The sequence below is a fragment of the Podarcis cretensis genome (assembly GCF_951804945.1).
Source record: "Podarcis cretensis genome assembly, chromosome: 5".
NCBI classification, from domain to species: domain Eukaryota; kingdom Metazoa; phylum Chordata; class Lepidosauria; order Squamata; family Lacertidae; genus Podarcis; species Podarcis cretensis.
In genome coordinates this window covers 9,780,325-9,807,970 of record NC_137174.1, presented here as the reverse complement: position 1 = coordinate 9,807,970, position 27,646 = coordinate 9,780,325, and the positions used below count along the sequence as shown (strand labels likewise).

General features: G+C 42.1%; 2 protein-coding genes and 1 long non-coding RNA gene across 3 annotated transcripts in view; 2 read left to right on the top strand and 1 right to left on the bottom strand.

The window, feature by feature from the left end:
- Nucleotides 1–487: 487 nt before the first annotated feature.
- TMEM129 (transmembrane protein 129, E3 ubiquitin ligase) lies at nt 488–7,904 on the top strand. Its single transcript, XM_079975394.1, has 4 exons — nt 488–749; nt 4,501–4,975; nt 5,904–6,063; nt 6,951–7,904. The coding sequence occupies exons 1-4, from the start codon at nt 545–547 to the stop codon at nt 7,197–7,199; spliced, it is 1,089 nt and encodes a 362-aa protein (XP_079831520.1). The 5' UTR covers nt 488–544; the 3' UTR covers nt 7,200–7,904.
- The window catches only part of LOC307215835, a 247,706-nt gene continuing 227,608 nt past the window's right edge, over nt 7,549–27,646 (bottom strand). The window contains exon 2 of the long non-coding RNA XR_013838659.1: nt 7,549–8,745. This is a non-coding gene — a long non-coding RNA (uncharacterized lncRNA). The remainder of the gene's footprint in view (nt 8,746–27,646) is intronic.
- Nucleotides 11,232–22,746, top strand: SLBP (stem-loop histone mRNA binding protein). The gene is made up of 8 exons (XM_079975424.1): nt 11,232–11,464; nt 14,168–14,296; nt 14,555–14,659; nt 16,370–16,429; nt 18,944–19,075; nt 19,534–19,683; nt 20,152–20,236; nt 21,861–22,746. Exons 1-8 carry the CDS (start codon nt 11,247–11,249, stop codon nt 21,939–21,941), a joined length of 960 nt encoding a protein of 319 aa, XP_079831550.1. The 5' UTR covers nt 11,232–11,246; the 3' UTR covers nt 21,942–22,746.

The following is a 27,646-nucleotide window of genomic DNA, read 5'->3' as shown; positions in this document are numbered from 1 at the left end:
TAAATATATGGTGGAAACTACTAATAATTATAAATAGCTCTATTAACATTAACCAGTCCATGCAGAATGTAGGCACCCTATATATAGAAACGAGCAAATCAACGATATTTTTGGGAGCAGGCTAGCAGGCGGGGCCCATTACTTACATCATCGGAGCCTACACAACCCAAAACACTGTCGCTGTATGTGATTTTATTTTATTTGTATTTTATCTTATATTTTGGAAGTGTACATCCATTTCCCCCCCTTTAATTTTCTTTGGGTTCCCCAAGAGAGTGGGACCCTAAGCTATAGCTTCCTTAGTTTTTAGGGGGTTTTGAATGTTTTATGTAGTTTTTATGTAGTTTTTAAATTTCCTTGTTCTGCATGGGACAATGACAATAAAGATATCTATCTATCTATCTATCTATCTATCTATCTATCTTATAAGGAAGTGGACTACACTTCCCAGAGTGCACCGCGCCCGGCCTGGAGCGCGGCCTGGGCCTTCGCCGCCTCCCGGGGCCTCCAGCGGCCTTGCCCGCCCGCCCGCCCGCCCGCTCCCATGGAGAGCCCCGCCGCCACCTTCAGCCTGGCCTACGTGGTGCTGGCCGTCTGCTTCGTCTTCCCGCCCAACGAGTTCCACCTGGCCGGGCTGACGGTGCAGCACCTGCTGGGCGGCTGGCTGGGCAGCGAGGACGCGGCCTTCGTCCAGTACCACCTTCGGCGCGGCGCCGCCACTCTCCTGGCCCACGCCCTGCTGCCCCTCGGTGCGTGAGGGAGAGGGAGAGGGAGAGGGAGAGGGAGAGGGCGGGCCCCGCACCACTTGCCCTTCCATTGACTTACCTATTTGGATTATTCTTATTCTTATTCTTATTTATTTGGATTATTCTTATTATTTATTTCTCTGGATTATTATTATTTATTTCTCTGGATTATTATTATTATTTATTCATTTGGATTATTCTTATTCTTATTCTTATTCTTATTTATTTGGATTCTTATTATTATTATTTATTTCTCTGGATTATTATTATTTATTTGGATTCTTATTATTATTATTTATTTCTCTGGATTATTATTATTATTATTAATTTGTATGGATTAATATTATTAATTTCTCTGGATTATTATTATTTATTTCTCAGGATTATTATTATTTATTTCTCAGGATTATTATTATTTATTTCTCAGGATTATTATTATTATTTATTCATTTGGATTATTATTATTATTATTAACTTGTATGGATTAATATTATTAATTTGTATGGATTATTATTATTTATTTCTCAGGATTATTATTATTTATTTCTCAGGATTATTATTATTATTTACTTATTTATTTGGATTATTATTATCATCATCATCATCATCATCTTTCTATTCTGCCCGTCACGGTCCACTGCCAGTGTATAAGCCACACAAGCTATAGCTTAGCACCCCACTCTCTTGGGGGCCCCTAAAATTTTTTTATTATTATTAATTTTTATGGATTATTATTATTATTTATTTATTTGGATTATTATTATTAATTTTTATGGATCATTATTATTATTTATTTCTCTGGATTATTATTATTATTATTATCATCATCATCTTTTATTACTGCCCCTTACGGTCCAGTGCCAGGGTATAAGCCACACAAGCTATAGCTTAGCACCCCACTCTCTTGGGGGCCCCTAAAATTTTATTATTATTATTAATTTTTATGGATTATTGTTATTATTTATTTATTTATTTATTTGGATTATTATTTATTTATTTGGACTATTATTTTTATTTATTTATTTGGATTATTATTATCATCATCATCATCATCATCATCTTTCTATTCTGCCCCTTACGGTCCAGTGCCAGTGTATGAGCCACACAAGCTACAGCTTAGAGCCCCACTCTCTTGGGGGCCCCTAAAAAAGTTTAAAGGGAAAAAATTGTATTTCACTATTAATATAAAAAAAATTCCTTCCAGTAGCACTTTAGAGACCAACTAAGTTTGTTATTGGCATGAGCTTTCGTGTGCATGCACACTTCTTCAGATGCCAGTGTGGTGCCTTCCATAGTTCTAGTTACAGGTAGGTAGCCGTGTTGGTCTGCCAATTTTATTTTGTTTCGACTACGGCAGACCAACATGGCTTCTTGTTGTTGTTTAGTCGTTAGTCGTGTCCGACTCTTCGTGACCCCATGGACCAGAGAACGCCAGGCACTCCCGTCCTCCACTGCCCCCCGCAGCTTGGTCAGAATCATGCTGGTAACCTCGAAAACACTATCCAACCATCTCGTCCTCTGTCGCCCCCTTCTCCTTGTGCCCTCCATCTTTCCCAACATCAGGATCTTTTCCAGGGAGTCTTCTCTTCGCATGAGGTGGCCAAAGTATTGGAGCCTCAGCTTCAGAATCTGTCCTTCCAATGAGCACTCAGGACTGGTTTCCTTCAGAGGGATAGGTTTGATCTTCTTGCAGTCCATGGGACTCTCAAGAGTCTCCTCCAGCACCATAATCCAAAAGCATCAATTCTTTGGCGATCAGCCTTCTTTATGGTCCAGCTCTCACTTCCATACATCACTACTGGGAAAACCAAAGCTTTAACTATACGGACCTTTGTTGGAAGGTGATGTCTCTGCTTTTTAAGCTGCTGTCTAGCTTTGTCATTGCTTTTCTCCCAAGAAGCAGGCGTCTTTTAATTTCGTGACTGCTATCACCATCTGCAGTGATCATGGAGCCCAGGAAAGTAAAATCTCTCACTGCCTCCATTTCTTCCCCTTCTATTTGCCAGGAGACGATGGGCCCAGTAGCCATGATCTTCGTTTTTTTGATATTGAGCTTCAAACCATATTTTGCGCTCTCCTCTTTCACCCTCATTAAAAGGGTGAAACCAACACGGCTACCTACCTCTGGCTAGAACTATTAATATACTTCTTCTTAATTGTATTTCAGTTCAACCATTACTTCGATAAATTACATATTTTGTTATGTGCAAATGGCTTTAGATACCTATTCGGTCCATAAATTACCATATAGCATACGTTCAACACAAAAAACAGCGGCAATTTGTTGTTGATAAAGGACAGCTGGACATATAAAGAGCCCCATTACCTTCAGTAGCTTAGGGCCTCATCAAACCTAAATGCGGCCCTGCCCTCACCCCAGGATCACGGTGGTTTGCAATATTAAAAGCGCAAAAATGCAGGACATTCTGTGAACGTCCCTGAGACCTCTGGGTAAAGGGCAGGGATGTAAATTAAATAAATGAAATAAAAATAGGAACAAACAAAAACAATGCCCTCCACCACTGGAAAGTCCAGTGATGGCTGAATCAAGCCGAAGTCCAGGGAAAGGAATGTTTTTGCCTTCGCGAAGGCATTCCCCATCTTTAGGAGAGGGCCCCACAAACATGTGCGCTGGGGGAAAAGTTCCTAAGCAGTTGCTCCCTTTTTTTCTGTTTCTCCTTCGCTGCTCTCTCTTCTCTCTACACCTGTATCCCTATAAAAAACTAAGCCTGCCATGTAAGGTTTTGATTTGCTCGTTTGCTTTGACACCCATGTAAAAGATATGGTTGGCAGGGAAGTTCAAGTAGGGTTCCCTCTTCCCCCTCCATAGCTGTCAAGCGTCCCTTATTTAGCGGGACAGTCCCTTATCCCAGCGCCATGTCCCGCTGCTGTCCCTTATTGATGATGTCCCTTAAATAGGCTACTGAAGGTAATGGGGCCCTTTATATGTCCAGCTGTCCTTTGTCAACAACAAATTGTTGCTGTTTTTTGTGTGTGTGGAATATATGCTATATGGTAATTTATGGACCTAAAGCCATTTGCACGCAACAAAATATGTATTTTATCAAAGTAATTGTTGATCCCTTATTTTGGCTGCTGATCCCTTATTTTCGAGGCTGCTGGTTCCTTATTTTCAAATCTGTAAGTTGACAACTGTGTTCCCCTCCCTGACTACCCTCTCACAGTGTAGATAAGGCACAGTTTTCCGGGGATGAAAGTGCAGCAGGGAAAAAGCGTTTACAATGAGAGAAGGATATGTGGAAGTTCAGTGTCTGAAATGTGAACTGTCAAGATGTTAGGTTCTTGATGGAAGCTTTAAGTAACACCTACATGTATGTCAAGGGACGCGGGTGGCGCTGTGGGTTAAACCACAGAGCCTAGGGCTTGCCAATCAGAAGGTTGGCGGTTTGAATCCCCGCGACGGGGTGAGCTCCCGTTGCTCGGTCCCTGCTCCTGCCAACCTAGCAGTTCGAAAACATGTCAAAGTGCAAGTAGATAAATAGGTACCGCTCTGGTGGGAAGGTAAACAGCGTTTCCGTGCACTGCTCTGATTCGCCAGAAGCGGCTTAGTCATGCTGGCCACATGACCTGGAAGCTGTACGCCAGCTCCCTCAGCCAATAAAGTGAGATGAGCATGCAACCCCAGAGTCGTTCGCATCTGGACCTAATGGTCAGGGGTCCCTTTACCTTTACCTTTACATGTATGTCAGGTTATTTTCTCTCTCTCCTAAAAGTACTTTTTTCTCCCTTGCAGGTTACTATGCTGGCATGTGCTTTGCAGCACCCGAGAAACAACTCTGCAGTTTTTATCAGGCTCCAGAAAGCTGGAGAGTCTTTTTCTTGTTGGCTGTTCTTGCCCCAACCATTGCTGGTATCCTAATATATTACTGGTCACGAAATGGCTGGAATAACCACCCGTTAGTCAAGACGCTTTCCCTTTATGCCCTCCCACAGTCCGGCTGGAGGGCAGTGGCTTCCTCTATCAACATAGAATTCAGGAGGATTGACAAGTTTGCTACGGGAGCCCCGGGAGCCCGAGTCATTGTTACAGACACCTGGATCATGAAAGTGACCACATACTGCTTACATATTGTGCAGCAGCGAGACATCTTTCTAACTGTGGTGGACTCCAGACAGCATGAACTCTTGCCAGACTCGAACATGCCTGCACAGTTCCTCACGATTCGTGTTGCCAGTATTAATCCTCATGTGAAACCTTTTACTATCCGGTAAAATGGGCATTTTTTTTTTTTTTAGTTTTGTCAAGGGGAATGTGATCTCAATACAATATTCCACTATCTCTTGGTTAGAGCTGTATTTTTAAAGCAAGATGTGATAATTTGGTACAATTTGTTTCAGTTAAATATATTCAGAGCTCAGGAAAACTTGGGTAAACATAAGAGTTTAAGAGGTTTTAAAGGTCTGTGTTGCCTGCTGCTCACAAGTTACTCAAGTGAGGGGCATTCCAGAGGATGGGTGCTATTGCCAAGAAGGCCTGTTTCCATCAAGTGACAATCTGTTGGCTGTCAAACAGCCAATAGGATCTCCTCTGATCATAAAGTTTGGCTTGGTTTGTACTTGTGGGAGGTGGGCTGCTAAGCATCCTGGTCCCAAGTTGTATTGGGCTTTAAATAGCCACAAAACCTTGAACTTTACCAATGCAGATACTGTACTTTTAACACTGGTATATTATGTTAGACATCTGAGTGTTTGCCCTTTGAGGTTATCTGTAGCATAGCTTGAACCACCTAATGGTGGGATATCTGTGTTCAGCCTAGTCATTTTAAAAGTGCTTTTCAAATCAGTGGAGGAGACATTAACAAAACATTTCCCTCCAGTTTGAGGAGGCACAAATGAATACATAAAACGTTGTGAGTCATATGCGAACTCATTTGATGCTAGTGAGAGTTTTCGGTCATCTAAGACATTTAAATACCCCACTGAAAAACAAAAGTTGAAATTTGGTTGTGATTTTTTTATATAATATGCTGCAAAAACAGTATGGATTTGTTTGTTCCTAGTCTGTAATTAAAATGAGATAAAAGTAGCCTTGGTATTTGGGACTGTGTCTCCTTTCTATAAAGCTCACGTATAAAATACAAAGTATAATTTCTTTTACACTTGCAAATGGCTGATATGAAACTCTATCTGTCTTAGGCTGAATTCAACAGAATATGGGGAACTGAGAGAAAAGCTCCATGCTCCCATCCGTAATGCTGCTAATGTGGTCATACATCAGAGCCTCAGTGACTTGTTTCTGGAAACCTTTACCTCTTTGGTAGAGACTAATCAGGCATACAGTGTTTCAAGCAATCAGGTAGGTTCAAGATTGGAGATTATAACTTTTTTTTTCGTGTTGCCTTTATTTCATAGTTGGTGGAGAGTGGGCCTCCATTTCTTCCCCTTCTATTTACCAGGAGATGATGGGACCAGTGGCCATGATCTTTTTTTTGATGTTGAGCTTCAGACCATATTTTGCTCTCTCTTTCACCCTCATTGAAAGGTTCTTTAATTCCTCCTCACTTTCTGCCATCAAGGTTGTGTCATCTGCATATCTGAGGTTGTTGATATTTCTTCCGGCAAGCTTAATTCCGGCTTGGGATTCACCCAGCCCAGCCTTTCGCATGATGAAGTCTGCATATAAGTTAAATAAGCAGGGAGACAATATACAGCCTTGTCGTACTCCTTTCCCAATGCCTTGCGGTGGCGAAGGGGCTTGAATAACTTGGAGAAGCTATGAGCAGGGCCACCTAAGATGGACATGTCATAGTGGAGAGTTTTGACCAAATGTGATCCACCTGGAGCAGGAACCGGCAAGCCACTCCAGTATCCCTGCCAAGAAAACACCATGGACAACAGCTAGCTAGATGTGATGAATTTAAAATTCACCATGCATATACATTTTCTCATGAGTGGCAGATCCCAGCTGCAGATGACTTTTACCCAGTAACAGCTTAAGGTGAGAACACCCCAAAATCATGTCACTAGGTGGCGTTTAAATTTGTGGCAATCATTTGTGTTAACAGTGACCGAAAAAATTAGTTGGTTACTTCAGACAGATCATTAGTTTCTTTCTCTCCCCCCCCCCTTTCTTTTTGTGTTCTTATGACATCCTGTCAAGTGTCATGTACATTGATGGCACTATATTGTAAATAAAACATAATAATTACATTGTGACGTATTTTTTCCTCTCTCTGTCTGCAGGAGCTAGACCCATGCATTGGGTGTATGCAAACTACTGCAAATGTCAAGCTTCTGAAGAATTGTCAAGAGCCGAATGAAGGCGAGTGCCAACAATGCTACTGTCGTCCCATGTGGTGCCTGACTTGCATGGGCAAATGGTTTGCCAGTCGGCAAGACCAGCAGCACCCAGAAACCTGGCTTTCAAGCCGCGTGCCTTGCCCAACCTGCAGAGCCAAATTCTGCATTTTAGATGTTTGTGTTATACGATGAATAGGTCCCGGAACACTCCTTTAATCTGAATGTACTTCAAAGGTGGATGAATCCACCTCCTGTTTACTTTTTATTATTCTGTTCATGGGGACTTTCTCTTTGTTGTCTTTCTGATTATTTTTCTATTGGTTCAGTTTTTTAATTGCTGCAACCAAACAACGGAAAACGATTATTTTCACCAGCTTTGGCTACTCCCTTTGGTTACATTAAATATTGAGTGATAGTTTAGAATCGCATCAGACCTCTACTGAAGCAGAATTAGGGAACCCTGTGGCCTTCAAAGCTGTCCTTTCCACTAGTGGAACAGGGAAGAGGCAATTTCCATTGATTACGCTGCCTCCTCCCATCCGCTTTGGAGGGTTGGGAGAAACACAGGGGTGAGGGGGTGGGTTGCCAGCAATAGTCTCTCCACATAGCCTAGCAGTGGAGGGAAGAGTTGTGGCCACTATCTTCATGTGACCTGTTCAGGTTGAAATACGTAGCACAAAATGGGGTGATCATAAATTTAACTAGTTTGAGCAATACAGCCAATCAGTTCAGCTCTTGGCTACATAGCATATTAAAAGAAGAAGAAGGAGCCCATCTGCTCAGTAATGGTTGGGGGCTTGCCTATTAAACAATACATAACCAGTCTCATCTGGGCTGGTGAACTGATCACAATTGTATTATGTCTGAAATCAGAATAAAAGTCGCAGTATAAAAGTACATGTGTTAAGGTTTCAGGAATCTAGTATTACATGGATGCTTTCTCTCTTGAAACAGAAGTCTCAAATACTCAAATACTTGCCCTGGAATAGAACATCTGATTTTGCAAGAATAAATATTCTATGGGCTTTCCCCCTTTTAAATTAATTAAATAAGATGTATAAGTACCATAGTTGGCTGGGATTCTGGGAAATATGGGACAATTTCTGTTAGTCATGGAATATGTATCAGAAAATCTTTAGGTCAGAACTTTTTAATGCTTGTTGCTGCCCCAGCTTTTAATGCTTGGGATTCAGATGAGACACCAAATAGACCAATTGTGCATGAGATACAAACTATTGTAAATAGATTAGTATCTTAAAATGCAATCATATTACTTTGTAAATCAATATTAATCTTTATGGGATCTCTGCACTTGCTTTTCCTTGATCTTCAGAGGCCTCCCATTATTAAATGAGAAGGATCACAGTTCACTTACCCTTAATATGTATGAAATTGAACTTCACTTATTTAAAATGCCTGCTGATTGGACTTCCCTCATCCCACCTCCGTAACTTGTTTTCACATGTATAAGATATGTTCTTAACTTTACTAACCTTGAGGCTCGTCTAGCTGACATGCAGTTACTATTCTTCCTACTACTATGATGTGGGAAAATACAACAAGCCATAGTAAGTCTGTTTACATTCAATTCCAGGAAACAGGAACACTTGACCACTGTCTCATAAATTGAAACGTAATTCTGATCTGTTGCTCATATTAAGGCAGTGCCTTGTGGTCTCATTATACAAGGGGCAGGTTTCCCTGAGCATTTTGAAGTCCAGCAGCACCCAGTTGCCATCTGGTTGTACACCATTAGGCTGGAGTTCCTATCTGCCTCTAATGCATTTGTACTATTCCAGCAGGAGCAGAGGGACAAGTCCCTATGGATTACAGCTATGTATTGCCTCGGTAGACAAGGTCACAGTGGTTATCAGGGTTGTGAAAAAGTGGGAAGCATCTGCATTGCTATTTTGTTGGTCTATGCCCTGAATATTTCCTTTGATAGATGCCTCTGCCTAGGTGCCTTGCAAGTACCTGTGTTTCTTGTAGAGCAACCCACTGGAGGGGAACCAGAAGCAGGCATTGATCTGCAGTTTCAACTCTTTTGTCTTCCACTCGCTTGGTAGTGATTTAAATTGGAGGATTATCCAGCTCTTGCTTGTGGGATCACCCTGTGTTTTTGCCGGAGGGTTGTTCAAGAATTGTTTTGTGTTCTGTTATTTTGCCATCGTACGCAAAGACTCCACACTGTGAAGAGACATGCAATTCTAGTTCTCAACTGTTATGGGTAACTGTCATGGGGCAACTGTATTGATCCTTCACTCTGGCAAGTAACTCATGTTGTGATCTTTTAGTGGGTCTTTGAGGGTGCTCTGAAGGAGGATCCACTCTGAAGGATTGGCAGGGACACACTGTAAGCATTTCTCCAACATCTGTTTCTTGTATGAAATAAAAGATCATGTCCAGGGTCCTCTATAATACTACCTTCTTTGTCCGTCCCCCCCAATGTATTGCAACCTTCCATGTTTTTTCACTTCCTTAGTATACATAAACTCATTTTTGTTGCTCCTGTATTTGCTTGTTATGGATAATTAGCAATGCACAAACCCTCCGGGCAGAAGAGAGAGAGAGAGAGAGAGTATCTGTCCCAGCTCCTGCCAACCTAGCAGTTCGAAAGCACACTAATGCAAGTAGATAAATAGGTACTGCTGCAGCGGGAAGGTCAACGGCATTTCTGTGCGCTCTGGTTTCCGTCATGGTGTCCCGTTGCGCCAGAAGCTGTTTAGTCCTGCTGGCCACATGACCTGGAAAGCTGTCTGTGGACAAACACCGACTCCCTTGGCCTGAAAGCGATATGAGCGCCGCAACCACAGTTTCCTTTGACCGGGCATAAATCGTCCAGGAGTCCTTTACACCGTGTGTGTGTGTGTGTGTGAGAGAGAGAGAGAGAACACCAGTGTTCTTTCCTTCTGGATATTTATGGTCCCTTAGTTGCACTGATGGCGCTGTGGGTTAAACCACAGAGCCTAGGGCTTGCCAATCAGAAGGTCGGTGGTTCGAATCCCTGTGACGGGGTGAGCTACCGTTGCTTGGTCCCAGCTCCTACCAACCTAGCAGTTCGAAAGCATGTCAAAGTGCAAGTAGATAAATAGGTACCGCTCTGGCGGGAAGGTAAACGGTGTTTCCGTGCGCTGCTCTGGTTCGCCAGAAGCGGCTTAGTCATGCTGGCCACATGACCCAGAAGCTGTTCGCCGGCTCCCTCGGCCAGTGAAGCGAGATGAGCGCCGCAACCCCAGAGTCAGGGGTCCCTTTACCTTTATGCTCAGCAGTAGGCACAGAATACTGACTTGGAAAAAACAAACAAACAAAACAGGGCAGGGGCCAGGGCTGGATTTAGGTTTGATGAGACCCTAAGCTACTGAAGGGCCCTTTATATGTCCAGCTGTCCTTTGTCAACAAGAAATTGTGGCTGTTTTTTGTGTTGACTATATGCTATATATTGCTATATTGTTATGCTATATTGTTTTTAAGTTGTATTCATTCAACTTGTTCTTATGATTGCTTGTTAGCCGCCCTGAGCCTGGCCTTGGCTGGGGAGGATGGGGTATAAATAAATTATTATTATTATTATTATTATTATTATTATTAAGACATTGTTCCGCCTGGCCTTTGGCTTGGAGCCAATTTGATCCCCTCCCCCTCTTTCTTTTTTCTTTTTCCTTTCTCCTCCTGTGATGAGGTTGCATTTAAATATTTTATTGTTTCAATATTTTAATGTTGTATTTTAATCTTGTTTTTAAGTTGTATTCATTCAACTTGTTTTTATTATTGCTTGTAAGCCGCCCTGAGCCTGGCCTTGGCTAGGGAGGGCGGTGTATAAATAAAAATTATTATTATTATTAAGCTATAGCTAGTTTAGCTTATACGTAAATCCAGTTCTGCATTTCAGATCTTCCCGCCAACTGATCCCGCCGAGTGGGCGGAGCCTTTGAAAAGCGAGGCAAAACAGGCAGACAAAGGGAAGCGCGCGCTTCTGTGCGGGGCGGGGGGCGGGGAGGAGCAGGCAGCTCAGAAGAAGCTCCGATTGGCGCAGGCCTTGGGGGGATGTACCATCTTCATCGCTGAGGGGGGTAATTAATCTATGAGGGGAGAGGGGGGAATCGAGACTGCCGCTTTTGCCCCTCCCTCCTTGCTAAACTGGGTTATACATCCATCACATATACTCATATCTCGCCAAAGCGGCTTGCTCTCCCCAGAAGGCGAAACCGCGTGACAAGGACAACCCCCCCCGCCGCCGTAATGGTAGGAGCCGCCCAGCCGGTGTTCGCGCAGGCGCGTTCCCTCTCTCGAGGCTCGCCTGAGGGAGGGGAGCGCAGTCGTTTCTTGTTTGGCGGGAGGGAAGGACGGAAGGCGGCGGCGGCGGCGGCGGGAGAAAAGAGCGGCTATTTTCTGTTTTTCTCCGGCTCGGCCATGTCGTCGCGTCAGCGGAGCCCGCTCGGTGGCCGCGCTCACAGTAGGTGCGTGTCCTCTGCCGCCTCCTGAGGGGAAGTGGGGGGGCGGGGAGGGGTCTGAAGGCGACCCAGGCCCGGCTTTGTGTCGAGGGCCGCCTTCCGTGCCTCAGCCGGCGAGGCGAAGGGAGGGCGCCGAGGGGGCCTTGAAACTCCAACCCCCGACCCCCCCCCCCCATTCCCAAAACCTGCCTGTTACGGTTTTTGTGAAGTAGGTCAGCGAGAAGGTAAGGCAAATGAGGGAACCAAGAAGAAAGGAGGGAGATTTGTTTGTTTTTGCGAGTAACGCCCCCCCTCCCCCAATATCATAATTTTTTTTTATTATTGATAATAGTTCAGCCGTCTTTGTTAAGAAACCAGAAACCTTTTTGCTGGGAATAACAAGAATGGACATAAATAGGAGAGACAGTAAACTTTTTCAGTATGCAATCACCGCAGCAAGAATACTGTTGGCCCAAAAATGGAAACAAGAAGAAGTGCCGACTTTGGAAGAATGGAGGACAAAACTAACAGACTATGCAGAACTGGATAAATTAACTGGGAAAATCAGATTTCAAAAGGATCACAGGTTCTTTGAGGACTGGGGGAAATTTACGGAGTATTTGAAAACTGTTTGTGAGGACTGTACAACGCTAGTGTGTTTTAAAGAAGCTTTGTGAAAATACAAGGAATATTGCTAGTAAGCAAACAAGGTTAGAAATATAGTGTTTAATGGCAATATTAAAATTAAGGAATGTGAAGATAGGATTTGAATTACGAATGATTGTCAGAGAAGTTGAGGGAGGTCCAATAAACTAAAATATGTGATGTGTAATTTGATATGACTGGAGTTTTTCATGAAAAATTTTATAATAAAAAATTTAAAAACGATAATAGTTCAGCCGTCGTTTATTATAATAAGGCGACATTTTTCCACCTTCGCCGCATCAAGCAATTGGTCCCTTACCTTTCCCGCCCTGACCTGGCCAAAGTGATCCATGCAATGGATCAGGCTTGACTACTGTAATTCGCTCTACGCGGGGCTGCCCTTGAAGCTGACCCAGAAACTCCAGTGGGTGCAGAATGCTGCAGCGAGGCTCCTCACGGGATCTCTGCCATGGGAGCATATTCACCCAGTGCTTTTCCAGCTGCGCTGGCTCCCAGTGGAGTACAGGGTCAGATTTAAGGTGCTGCTTTTGACCTTTAAAGCCCTTCACAGCCTAGGACCCTCGTACCTATGGGACCGCCTCTCCCGCTATGCCCCACGGAGAGCCTCAAGGTCCATAAATAGCAACACCCTATTGGTCCCGGGCCCTAAGGAAGTTAGATCGGCTTCAACCAGAGCCAGGGCCTTCTCAACACTGGCTCCGGCCTGGTGGAACGCTCTGCCTCATGAGACCAGGGCCCTGCAGGATCTGATTTCTTTCCGCAGGGCCTGTAAGACAGAGTTGTTCCGCCTGGCCTTTGGCTTGGAGCCAATTTGATTCCCTCCCTCCCTCCCTTTTTTCTTTTTTTTTCTTCTCCTCCTGCGATGAGGCTACATTTTAATATTTTAATGTTCCATTATTTTAATGTTGTATTTTATTTTTGTTTTTAAGTTGTAATCATTCATCTTGTTTTTATTTTGCTTGTAAGCCGCTCTGAGCCCGGCCTTGGCTGGGGAGGGCAGGGTATAAATAAAAAAAATATTATTATTATTATTATTATTATTATTATTGCTAAGATAATAATTTATTATTTATACCTCGCCCATCTGGCTGAGTTTCCCCAGCCACTGTGGGCAGCTCCCAATCAAGGGTTAAAAACAGCACAGCGTTAAATATTAAAAACTTCCCTGAATTTCTGTCTTATTTGCCGATGTTCTGAGAGTTTTATTTTATTGCAATAGGTCGTGGAACAACAGATCGACTGGAGGCTTTGGGACGTGATTTCCGAAATAGAGGAATCTCTAAACTGGAGGGACTCTTGGAGAGAACAGCTCTGCTCATGAAACAGTCTTAATAAGGCCGCCTTTCTCAACCTTGGGTCCTCGGATGTTGTTGGACTACAACTCCCATCATCTGTGACTGCTGGCTAGGGATGATGGGAGTTGTAGTCTAAGAACATCTGGGGACCCAAGGTTGAGAAAGGCTGGTCTAGGGTAGTGTTTCCCAACCTTGGGCCTCCAGCTGTTTTTGAACTACAACTCCCATCATCCCTGACTAGCAAGACCAGTGTCAAGGGATGATGGGAATTGTAGTCCAAAAACAGCTGGAGGCCCAAGGTTGGGAAACACTGGTCTAGGGGGTACAGGAGAGAGACTTTGTGCTAAATGTTTGTCAATAAATATTCCACATCTAGGGTGCAGTTTTAAGATGTGCGGTTAAAACACCAACATGCAGTACTTCATCAAGTCATCTGAGGGCGGGTTTTTTTTTAAGATTATCCCCCCTCTTCTCTCTATCCACATAGTTAGTTGTAAAGTCCTCAGAGGGCATAAGTAGAACAATCCAATTATGATTTAAATTTTGTACTTTTAAAATATATATATTAAATTTGTATGCCTGCAGGACTCAGTGTGGTTCACAGGATAAAATCACAATATAAAAACACAAAATGCATACTCAAAATAAAAATGAGAATGGCAGCCCAATAACAATCCCATAACCCTCCCCAACAAGCATTTTCTAGTGACTTTATAGTCTACATATACAAAATTGTTTACAGTTTCACTTTCTGATTGCTTCCTCACAGACCACCAGCTCGTTGGACTCAAGGAAGGAAGCGTGGAGCAGATGGCAAACACAGAAGCACACATGATCCAAGCATGTCCAATTCTGATGATAAAAATACATGCAGTTTGTCAGACAGTAGGCCAGATAGGTATGTATATAAAGTATGCTGAACTTAAAACACAGTTAAAGTTAATTTTTAATGCATAGATATGCAGCAATTTTTGACAACTGATTATGCACTTGCAGCATGCTAGGTGTATACTACACTTTTAGAGGAAGTTAAATGCAAAAATTCAAATTGAATTGTTTAATTTGTGGGCCTACGGGTACAGGACACATTTTATTGTACTTTAAAAAATATTGTTTTAAAGCTGCAATTCTATATTTATTGGGATTTGGTTTATAGTTTCACAACACCAGAAGGCCATAAACCCCGTTCACGATGTTCAGACTGGGGAAGTGCAGTTGAAGAAGATGAAATGCGGACTAATGTTAATAAAGAAATGGCAAGGTATGGCTGCATAATTCATTAAAAATATTTGTTGGGATGTAGAAATATTCAGTGGCTGCCTACTACTGATGAGATCAAAACCACCAGAGTGCCTATATTACGCAAATCCAATTGAAAAAACGTAATAGGCTGTATGATAACAATTACAAAGTTATTTACTAGAAACTATTTCTCAAAAATTAGATACAGCTTCTCGTTGTGTCAAAATCAACATCGTGAAATAATATATTGAAGTAATATATTATGTCACGATGTTGATTTTGACAGTATGAGACTCTATCTAATTTTTGAGAAGTAGTTTCTAGTAAATAACTTTGTAATTGTTATCATACAGCCTATTACGTTTATGTTTTAGTACTGATGAGATGGCCAAATTTTAACTGTCTTTCTTGGATGCTAGAAGTAGATCTTATTCTGAATGTGGGAGCATTGTGATTTATTCCTCTGAGCAGTGAGTTGAGAATAATAATATTGAAAACTCCCATATTCAGAAAAAGACAACATTTTGGTCTTTTTCATTTGGCAACAAAACAATTATTATGTTATATTGCACAAAGTTATAATATAACTATAACTTTATTATTGTAAGTCTTTGAGAGACAATAATTGGTCTGTAAAGTGGGATAAAATATAGTAGAACAATTATGTAATGATAAAACTACCCATTTTGGGTAAGTTTATTGGTATGTGAGCAGCCTGGGAAGTGACCTAGTAAGCTATATTAGTTGATTGCTTTTTGTTCTTGTCTTAGATCTTCATGGGCATTGCAGCTAGGGAGGGGAGGGTTAATCTTCCCCAACCACAATATCCCAAAACATCACCTCTTTACCTGCACAGGAATTTATGCTTGCAAAATATTCACAACAGTTAAAAGGCAGTTTTCAATCCTAAATGGAGGTGGGAAAGGGGTTCTCGCTGTGTGTGGGAAAGGAAGGGCCTTAACTTTCCAGCAGTGATATCTCTAGGCCTCCTGCACTTAAATGCTTGCTTTCTATTGCAAGATTGAGCGAATCTGTAGTCTTTGTTGGGGGGTCCTTAACATTTGGGGAGTATAGCTCAAGTAGGGAAAATAAATTAGGAAATGATTATTATGGTCTGCTTGAATAAAACAAAGCTATTTATTTATTGTAATTATGATTGAAGGATTTACATCTTGTTTTCTAATAATATTTTAAAGATATTAATGTGTGTGTAGTAATTTTCTTAATTAAGAAAAGGGGAATACTTTTTGAAGCCTAAATGATACAGAAGTGAGGGGGCTTCCAAGGATACACCTAGAATGTAGGCCAGTAATTTGCCACCTCAGCCACATGGTATCACTGTAATGTTAAAGTTGGTAAATCACTGTTATGAGTGGGATTGTTAAACTGGAAACAATTGCACCTACGCTGTTAAGTGCTTGGGAAAAGGATTCTGCTGTAGCTATTACAAGGGCAACATAGCTTAAAGCTATGACATCAGATGTAAAGGTTTTTGGGAGAAGCTTACAGTTTCTTTACTCGGAGCAACTGTTCTGATTATGAAGAGATGGAATGGGTCCCACTCAACTGAGTATTTATTAAATAAGCCTCAATATCAGGTAACCAAGATTTAACGTTTCAGCAGTTTACAGCCTTATGTAAAGGTCCAGCCTTATCTCCGTACTGCAATAGAGTGGCTATGATAATAAAATAGTGGAAATGTGTGCTAAAATAAAAGTACATTTTGTAGATACAAAAGAAAACTCTTGATAAATGAATATGGAAGAGAGAGGAAGCTGTCTTCTGGAAGGTAAGAGTCAAAAACTCATCTTTTGGGAGTGGTGAAATGCTTATTTTGAACTATACTGTTACTCTGGTTAGCTATGAAAAAGCTAAAGCTTTCCTGTTCTTTAATGTATCATCTGTTTAGCCCTCATTATCAGTCCTTCACTAGTGAATGCTTTTACTCCACCCTTCAGCATGCTTTGGAGGTGGCTTACAAAATAACAGTATAAAATACTACACCCACACATCTAAAATCTTTCGTTCTAGAAGTTGCATAAATCTCAAACCAAATGTAACACAATTTTAGTTTTAAAAGGCTAGAAAACTAAAAAAGGTATTTGCCTGGCACCAAAATGAGAACTTTTATCAATTCTAGAAAAGCCTCTCAGGACAGAGCATTACAAAGCTAGGATACCATTACTGAGAGGTGATGACCCACTGCCCCGGATGGCAAAAGAATGACCTTTGCTTAAGATTTTACTGTACAGACATGCACATGTGAGATACGTACCCCAGGTGCCTTCAGGTACCCCAGTCCTAAGCTGAGAAGCACTTAAAAGCAAACACCTTGAACTGAGCCCAGAGTATTGATTGGGGTCTAGTTAGAATTGGGAGCCACTGGTTTAGTATGATCATAACACATAGCCCCAGCAACCATGTTTTGAACTAATTGGGGTTTGCAAACACCTTCAAAGGCAGCCTTTGTGCAAAGTGCATTACAGTAGTCCAATCTAAAGGGTACCACCAGAGCACGGCTGAGGTCAAGCTATATAGCAGAGTGGATGGAGGGTTTAGGAGAGCAGAATGGTGTCCAGTACAAGCCCCAATAGTGCCAAAAGGTTCAAGGTTGGCTGAAACCCTGAAAAGGTGCCAAACTCCAGAAAAACTTGCTAAAATGTATAATAGATCATCTACATGTTGGAGATGTAACAGAGAAATTGGGTTTTATTTGCATATGTGGTGGAAGTGTACAGACATCTGTGTATTTTGGAATAATACATATGAAGAACTTAAACAATTTAAATTTACGTTAAAAAAAAGGCCAGAAATATTTCTATTAAGCATATTGCCAAAAGAAATAGGGAAATCGAAAAGAACATTATTCATGTATGGGATAACAGTGGCCAGAATTTTAGTAGCAAGAAATTGGAAAAATACAACAATACCTAACACGGCAGATTGGCAAATCCTAGTGGTAGAATATCTGCAGCTAGCAAAGATGACAGGAAGGATAAGATGCCAAACAAAACAAATATTCTATAAGGATTGGAGAATATTTAAAGAATACTTTAAAAACTATGGTATAAAAGAAAACCTTGGCAGAATTAGACTGACCCTTGTATTGTATAAATATACGTTCGTAGGGAGGTAAAAAGAAACTACCGTATTTTTCGCCCTATAGGCTGCACCGTCCCATAAGGCGCACCTAGTTTTTTTTTGGGGGGGGGGAATAAAGGGGAAAAAAATTATTTCCCTACCAGGCGGGGGAAGCCCAAGCTTCCCCCGACCCCAGCCCCCAGAACAGGCAACTCTCCCCAAGCCGTGGGAGCCCGGTGCCAGGCTCCCGCGCCTTGCGGAGAGCTGCGCGAAGCCTGGGCGCGTTGAGCTTGTGGAGAGCTGCGCGAAGCCTGGAGAGCGAGAGGGGTCAGTGCGCACCGACCCCTCTCGCTCTCCAGGCTTCAGCGAAAGCCTGCATTCGCCCCATAGGACGCACACACATTTCCCCTTCATTTTTGGAGGGGAAAAAGTGCGTCCTATAGGGTGAAAAATACGGTATATAAGAAATATGTAACTGCAGTATAAGGTAACCAATAGATAAAGTACAGTGAGACTAACTGGAAGTCATTTTTAATTTTTCTCTTTACAAGTTTTATCATTGTTTTCATTATTGGGAGTATAAATGATGTTAATCATATTAATTTTGCTGTTTCTTATATTGTTGTTTGTTTGCTTTTTCTATTGTTTGCCTGCTTGTTTGCGTTTATGTTTGTTTGTTTTCTCTTCATAAATGTACTTATTTTAAAACAATAAAGGAACACATCCATTTCACCATGGGGATACATTTCAGTACAGCATCCCACCACCATCTTATGCGCAACCGCATTTATGTTGGCCACTGCTAAATAAATAGTTTGGCCTCCCCTTGTTCGGGGCTGCTGCCTGCGATCAACAAGCAGTGCAGGGTGGGAGGTGCCTTCTCTATGCTTCTCCTCCATTGCGTGCCTGCACCCCCCTCCTGGCACCAGTTCTGGTGGCGCCCTTCTTGCACTGGTTCCTTGCAGGCAGACAGGCTGGGCAGTGACCCTGAGCAATTGCCAGGCTGAGTCTCTCCTCCCTGTGTGCCTTCCTTAAAAGTGGGGTGCTCCCCACTTTACATAATTACACTTTATGAGTGTAGGGGCCTGGAACGTAACCCCTGTGTAAGTCGGGGGACACCTATACTATATTGTGCTACAGTTTCATTAGTATTTATATAGTGCTGTTAACCTGTCATGAAAAAGGTAGATTAAAAAAATAAAAATCAACATTATATTTTCAGTTCTGACTCCAAGGAGTCCACAGCAGCAGTGGAACTTGAGACGGATGAGGCTGTTCTGATGAGGAGACAGAAACAAATAAATTATGGGAAGAACACACTGGCATATGACAGATATATTCGAGAAGTTCCAAAGTATGTTTTCTTGTTTACCAGGAACATTTGGGTTTTATTTTATAACTTGCTACTGGTTTCATTGCAGACACTTATGGCAAATGCAAAGTATGGCTTGATTCTAATATACTGCCTTCGTTAAAGAATATAGCTATTTTTCACCCATAGTCTTATTTTAATTTGATGTCAGATTTTTTAATATGTTTTAGTGGTTCTGTGATTACTCACTTAAACAGGTCAGTTGTCTTTTGAGGTATACAGGCAGATAATGTTCTGAATTGAAGCATTCAGATATGTGTTAAATTAAGCAACTGTTTTGCTAAATTGCTAAAGGCAATAGTAAGCAGAAAGAATGACACTAATGAAGTGAGATTTTGATCAATTAAAAATTATTGTAATTAATACTTGGTCTTGCATTTGGAAGAAAAGCATAGCTTGGTTTAAAATGCCATGTCAACAGTTTTTAATTTTTGTTCCAGGTGTCTACGAGTTCCAGGGGTTCATCCAAGGACTCCCAATAAATTTAAGAAGTATAGCCGAAGATCCTGGGATCAACAAATCAGACTGTGGAAAGTTGCACTTCATTTTTGGGACCCTCCTGGTGAGAGAAGTTGTGACATGCAAGTAATGTAAGTACCAGGTATCTTTAGAGTGAATAGAAACTAATAACTGAAAAGAATGAGGGACTGTCTGTTTAGGTCTTAAGAATTTCAGTTATAGTGATCTCCTTAATATAGCTAGGTTTAAGAGAGTTATTCAATTTAGACTTTGTTTTGAAGCAAAGTTTAGCATATAATCTGCGTAACGGGTGAGCTTAAGAACATTGATTTTCAATAGCATTTATACATATATGTGTGACTCAGAACTAAGACTGCCTTAACTCCCAGAAGTATTTCAGAATTAATGTGAACTGTTAAAGGTTTTAAAAACCAGCATTACCAAGCTTAAATAGCTATCGAAATACAGCTCTGGGGCCAGATGTATAAACTTGGAAACCATAGGCCTGGAATCTTGGTTCTGATCACTCATAGACATTGCTTGGACAATATATAACTGTCAAAAATTAATAACTGATAATTGCTTTTCTCCCCTCATAGTAGTCCTGTTGATCTTGGTGACATGGAAACAGAATCTATAGGAAGTAATTCTGCTGGGTCACAAGGAAGCTCTCAGGATAATGATGTAAGTACTTTGAAGCCTGGAATAAATATTTTGTTAGTCCTGCTTCAGTATCCATTACTGTTAGGGTGCTAGATCACTGATTAACCCAATCTTGCAACAAAGCCTGAAAGGTACTAGCTGCTTGCCAAAAGCTAGTGGACTGCCAACAGCTGATGCACTGCTGGGTTTGTTGATGTTGGAACTACCCACTACCTGCTTATTTTTGTCTCCAAAACTACCTCATCAGAGTACATAGTACCTCTATTTTTTTCCATAGGCATTGTAAAACTCTTCTTCCCTTGTGTTCTCCACCTTCCCATGCCTCTTCTGTCCCTCTTTTCTCAGCCCACCCGGTACAGAATGTGTTTCCCCTTCCTTTAGTATGTTTGTGTATACTTTTCCCACCCACGTCACATGCTTGCATTTGTCATTTCTCTTCTCCCACCCTGCCAACATTTTCTGCCTTTAGTATACAGCCCTTGCTTTGCTACGTGATACATTTTCCTTAACCAGATTGACATATCTGACAAAAGTTGCATTATGAACATTTTTCAGAGTGACCTCCCACCATAAGTTAGAACAATTTTAACTATTATGGCATTGCAGCGCTTTAGCAATTGTAGAGGAAGAGGTTTCACAAACAACAGGAAGTTGATTATCAGTTTTCCTTTTCCATTCCCACATAGCATGGACATTATTTTAAGTTGTTCTGTGTCTTCAGAGGAATAATTGAAGTGTCACATTACAGTATAGAACATAAAGGTTTACAGGGGAGAAAGGATGATTTGCACAGTCATAGGAAATTTACAAAAGGGGGAAAAGGATGATTTGCACAGTCATAGGAAATTTACAAAAGCTGAGATAAAGGTTGTGGTTCAAAATCTTATTGCCATTGACTGCTGCTGTGACATCATAAGTGAATTACAAGTGCTAAGATTTTCTTTACGAAAGTCCTGGAGGTTGTGGCTTTTTGTGAAAAGTGCAGAGAAAAGAGAATAAATTCAGTAATGAAGTTATAAGTGAAGGTGTGATCCAATGATGGCAAAAAAAAAAGAGGTTTGAGTGAGTGAGTCGTAGATAAAGGGTGAATGTTGGACAGGAAGGGAAAATGTCTTAAATTATCACAGATCTGCCTTTTTCTGAGAAAAACCATAATGGTGTGAGGGAGAGGTACACAGAACTTAGAAAAAATTAAAGCCATCTAGTTGCCCTTCTGTGCTATTGAATCCCCTTGGTAAGATACAATTCTTTACAGTGGTACCTCCGGTTACGAACTTAATTCGTTCTGGAGGTCCGTTCTTAAGCCGAAACCGTTCTTAACATGAGGTGTGCTTTCGCTAATGGGGCTTCCTGCTGTCATGTGACTTCCATTCACATCCCAGGGCATCTACTTCCAGGTTAGTGGAGCTTGTTACCCAAAGCTTTCGTAAGGAGGACAGTACGTAACCCGAGGTTCCACTGTACTTTGCACTAAAAATTGCACTAATGATAAACAGAGAGTGTTAAGAATGAATACCCAGGAGTGAGATTTTCCGTACCCCACTTAGAGACAATTGTACCTAAGCAGTATATGAATTGTTCAAATAAATAAATAATAGTTTATCTATTTGTCTTGTTTGTTAATTGAGTTTTCCATTTGTTTTAGGAAAACTGTACAGGCACACCCACCAAAGTGAGAAACATTGACCACCTGGTGGAAGATGAATTTGAGCTGGAGACATGTTAGGTTTTGACATACTTTATGACTGCAAAGCATGCATTCTACTGGCTGCTTTTTGAGAAAGGAATGTCTTACTCAGAAGACACATACACCTGAAACTGTCTTATCTAACAGTCTGGAGAACTGGAGTATGGCAGCTGTGAAATTGCAATCAATGTTTTTGCCTGACTACTTTTTTTATATACAAAGCATAAAACTTGAGTTATATGTAATTGAGTGATTGCCTAATTTTATGTATACTCAGGAGGTAGCTTTATAAACAGTTTAATTATAGTTCAGAAGATAAACCAGCCCAGACAATGTTGACACACTTGAAGAGCTTGAACACTTGACACATTAGAAGGAGAACTTCAGCATCGGTGCTGAGCTATTGGCTGTTGTCCACAGACGAAGAATATGATAGGCAGTAGGTAGCAGTTCTCCAGTCTGTTCTATAATTCATATTGCAAAGGACCACTTATTGATAGCACAAGGCGGTGGCATTTTATGCCTCTCAAACCTTTGTGTCCTTCAGATATTGACAACATGTGTGCAATAACAAGGTAATGAGTGTGAACAGGCTCTTTTCTTTGATAAAAGGCTTTGACCCAGTTTCCAGGTCCACTTTATGGTGTCAGCTCTCAAGTTTATTCTAAATTGATTCTTGTAAATAGTTGTGTGCAGAACTTCGCTAACTTTTAAAGAAGACTTAATGAACAGAACTTTGAAGACTGTTGACTTATTTTTTTCATGATGTAAAGCTATAGACTTTTTACTAAAACAGTTGCTGTTTTGTATGGGATAAGGCATAAATAAAGCAAGTACATCTTTATGTGTATGGTGCAAACTCTGTCATGAATACATTCTACAAATAAGATGCAAAGAGATGAAAGATCAAATTCTGAGGCTACTTTAATCAGTGCTGTCATTCCACCTGGAAACTGATGATAACAGTGCCAGCAGTGTGCACAAAGTACCACCACTCAGAATCGGGCCAAAAATCCATGTATGTTTGGAAGTAAATCCTACAAAATTGAGTAGCCTTCATATCTACCTTGTTACGATTGCAGCTCAAGGTTGAGGTCCTTAGCATACAATTGAGATTTATGGGACATAAATGTATTAAAGAGTGATAAAGTATTGGGAGCATTCTACTGTTGGAAGATGATGTAGAATCTGTTTGATTGCAACTCTGTTGGGGGATATGGGGGCCAATATGTAGCTGTGGAAATGCTAGGACAAATTGCAGGTGCCCTGAGGGAAGAGAGATAACCGGTAAGTGGAGACAAAAAAAATTCCTTCCAGTAGCACCTTAAAGACCAACTAAGTTAGTTCTTGGTATGAGCTTTCGTGTGCATGCACACTTCTTCAGATACCTGTTAGTTATCTGAAGAAGTGTGCATGCACACGAAAGCTCATACCAAGAACTAACTTAGTTGGTCTTTAAGGTGCTACTGGAAGGAATTTTTTTTGTTTTGACTATGGCAGACCAACACGGCTACCTATCTGTAACTGGGTAAGTGGAGAAAATTGAAGTAGTGTTTTCCAGTTCTTAAAGCTCAAGTGGGTGACTTGAAGCCCCTGATCTCTTCTGAAACCAACCCCGTCTTCCATCCTATCAGTTTGTTTCCTAGTTTTTCCTGGCTTTTTGAAATTGTTTTCCCTCTTTCAAAGTAGTTTCAGAACAACTGGGAGAGGCAGTTTGTTGTTTTACTCTGCCACCCAATAGGACTTTTATTCCATCTGAAAGAACAAATTGTTTCACTTTGGAAAGGAGCTAATTTCACTTTCCAGAACATAAGGCACATTGGTCTTGCAAGCAGTGTGTGAGGGAAATTGCACTCTGCACACTTGTCGTTTAGCCGTGTCTGACTTCGTGAGCCCATGGACCAGAGCACTCCAGGCACTCCTGTCTTCACTGTGCACACTTGTTACTCAGCAACTGGCATTCCATGCATACTACCTCCAAGTGGCTAGTCTCCATTGATTACCATGAATTTGCCTAATCTTCTGTTTGCTAGTTAAAGGTAAAGGGACCCCTGACCATTAGGTCCAGTTGTGACTGACTCTGGGGTTGCGGCTTTATTGGCCGAGGGAGCCGGCGCACAGCTTCCGGGTCATGTGGCCATCATGACTAAGCCGCTTCTGGTGAACCAGAGCAGCGCATGGAAACGCCATTTACCTTCCCGCCGGAGTGGTACCTATTTACTTGCACTTTGACGTGCTTTCAAACTGCTAGGTTGGCAGGAGCAGGGACCGAGCAACGGGAGCTCACCCTGTCGCGGGGATTCGAACCGTCAACCTTCTGATCAGCAAGCCCTAGGCTCTGTGGTTTAACCCACAGCGCCACCCGTGTCGTTTCCTAGTTAAGGTGTCCTACAAGCTCTAGGCAGATTTCACTTAAAATCCCTTTTCCAGTGTAGTGCAGGATACCTTCAATTAGATGACCCCTGAGTTCCCAAGATTCTTGCTATACAATTGGGCCACAAAATTATTACTATTATTTATTAAATATCTATACCACCCTTCAGAGGATCCTTGGGTGGTTTACAACATTAAACAGAAAAGGGCTGCAATAGTGGGAAAGCCAGTTTATCTACTTTACTTAATTGGCTCCCACCTCCCCCCCCCCTCTCCCATCCGGGAAAGAAGGAAAGGAAAACCCGTAAAAGGCCGGGCATCGCCGCCTCTGGCTCGAGCATGCGCAGTGCCTGCTCTTGAAGGGCCCAGTGGGCGGGGCAGGCCGGCAGTTGCCCGCAGGTCGCGGGCGGTGGGCGGAGCCAGAGCCTGGCTCCCGCCGCTCAAGGCGACGGGGTGAGAGGTCAGCGCGCGGCGGAGGCGGCGAAGCCGGCCAATGGGAAGCGGCCGGCCGGCTCCGAGGGGCGGGGCTTGCTGTGTTTTGTTCCTCGGTCAACGCGGAGCTCCACTCAGCTGCTTGGCAGCGGCGGCGGCGGCGGCTGGAGCTGCGCTCTGGTGAGGGGCTCGTAAGCGGCCGCCGCCGAGAGTCCCATAACGGGGCCCGTGAGGTGCTCTGCCGCTTGCGCAGAGGGTAAGCTGCGCCTTTCCTTGTTTGTGACGCGTGAGCCGAAGTAACGTGGGAAACGGGGGACACGCGTCGAGGCTGGGCCGGAAGAGGAACGGGCCCCGCTCCTTCGCCCCGCGCCTCAGGACACGCGCGTGCAGTTTAGTAGCGTTGTAAATAATTGGCTTTTTGGGGGGTGGGGCGCCCAATGTTATTCAATGTGCTGGTGTTTGTGAGGGGCGTGGGTTGGGGGCCCAATGTTATTCAATGTGAGGAGTTTTTTTGGGGGGTGTTTGTGAGGGGCGGGGGAGGCGTGCTGTAAACTCTTCACGGGTTGCCTTTGGTACCTAGAGTAAAATCCGATGCTTTGCGGGCGGGGGGGGGGGGGGGGCGAAATTCCCAACCTTGTGCCTCCAGCTGTTTTTGGACTACAATTCCCATCATCCCTTGCCACTGGTCTTGCTAGTCAGGGATGATGGGAGTTGTAGTTCAAAAACAGCTGGAGGCACAAGGTTGGGAAACACTGATCTAAAGTAGCCTTTCTCAACGTCGAGGTGTGTGTGTGGGGGGGCCGCGTTCCTATATCTTGTTGGACTATAACTCCCACCATCCCTAGTCAGCAAAGCCGGCAGTCAGGAATGATGGGAGTTGTAGTCCAACAGCGTCCAGGGACCCTGTCCCCGCCTCCCATGGCTTATCTAAAAAGTAAAGCAACACTTCCGTAAAAATGAAAAGCTGTTTCTTTCACATTTCAAACCAAACTGGAAGGCATTTCCTTTAGGCAAATTATACATCATTGTGCGTATTTACTAACTTCTGCTTCAGCCTGATCCAAACAACAGCGGAAATGATACTTTTATTGGTTCATTTTTGTTCTTATGATTATTGTGTATTTGTGTTTTTTATCTTGCACTTTTATGTTGTGAGCCACCCTGAGATCTATGGATGAAGGGTGGTATACAAATTTTTATAAATGGTGATGATAATAGTTATAATAAATGATAATTATTATAATGTATGATAATGATAGTAGTTATTATTGTTTCTGAGGCAAATGGTTGGAGACCTTTAGGTGTTTTATTTGTCCGGTGATATTTAATTGGACCAATACTGCTTCAGTTCCACAGAACTCTTATCCGTTTTTTACTTGCGCAGCTTGTGAGAGTTCAGAGAAAAGTTAATTGTAATATGTGATCCGTCATAAAACATGCAGGCAAAAGATGCTTATCAGTTACCATTGCTTTTCAGCTAATGATCCCATGTAAGAAAGCAGTGGTGCAAATTATCAGATGTGCCATATTCCATAAGAAATATGAAGCCATTCTGGTGCAATTTCCTAACTTGAATCTAGATCACATCTTCTCCAGGAGCTCCCAACATCATAGAATCGTAGATCCCCTGTGATGCAGGAATCTCAGCTAGATCATACATGACAGACGCCTATCCAACCTTTGCTTAGAAGCCTCCAAGGAAAGAGAGTCCACCATTTCTCATGGGAGTTTGATCCACTTTCAAACAGCTCTTACTGTCAGAAAGTTCTTCCTGTTTGGTCAGAATCTCCCTTCTTGTAACTTGAACCCATTGATACAGAGCAGGAGAGAACTTACTCCATCTTACACATGACAACTCTTTAGATATTTGTTGTTGGCTATCATATATCAATGATGTCCCGGTAAAAAGGGGCCACAAATTCCCAAGAGAAATGAGACTGTGTTAAAATGAGAGTGAAGAGGGTTGAAGGGTTGTTTTCTACCTCTTTTTATTCAGAGAAAGTATGCAGTTCAATAGGGTGTGTTCAAATTATCTGAAAAATATTAACTTACTGATTTTAGCATGGCCAAATGGTTGTGCATGACAGAAATGTCACACTTCTCAGAGATAGTTGCCTGGGGAATTTTTTTTTTTTTTTAAATGTCCAGTAGCACCTTAGAGACCAACTACGTTTGTTCTGGATATAAGCTTTTGTGTGCATGCACACTTCTTCAGATACATGCATGCCTGGGAAAAGTTAATTAAAACTATGAAACTGCCTAGTTCAGAAATGTGCAATTTTAAGCTTCAAACCTACATTGATCCTCCAGGCCATTTCAGCCAAGATATGACCGCCTGCCCGGCACCTCATACTGTATTTATGTTTTCAGTTGTGGGGAGGTAAAGACACAACATTGCTAAAAGGGTGAGCATGCTAAGCACTGGACAAAGATGATCAACTGATTGCTGGGACTTGCAAAGCACAGGACTGTGTGCTTTCTGGCATACTTTGATTTCAAACCACATCGGCAAACAATGAGTCTCTTGGTCCATGGGGAGTCCTAGGGAAAATAAGGATCTGGCCTGCTGCCCAAATCCAGTTCTCCAGTCCTGGCCTAGTTTGCCTTGGTACTGCATCTGTTCATTAAGTTACTAATTTTTATGAAACCTTTTTAGAAATGTATATATTTTCCCATAGAAAACTGTAGGAGTGGAAAGTCTTCTGTGCACATCATTGTGAGTAGACCCTTTTGTGATGCTATCTTAGTGGCAGCCATTAGGTGTGTTTCTGCTCTTAAACTGTGACCAAGCCTGAATGGGAGTCATTTCCAGTTAATCTTCCTGATTTGGGTTCTACTAGAGCAGATAAAATTTTTTTGTAGCATGCAGATCTGTTGGAATGTATCTTTGTCTTGAGCTTTGAATATCTGATGCAGCTGCAGAAAACTTCATGTAGTTA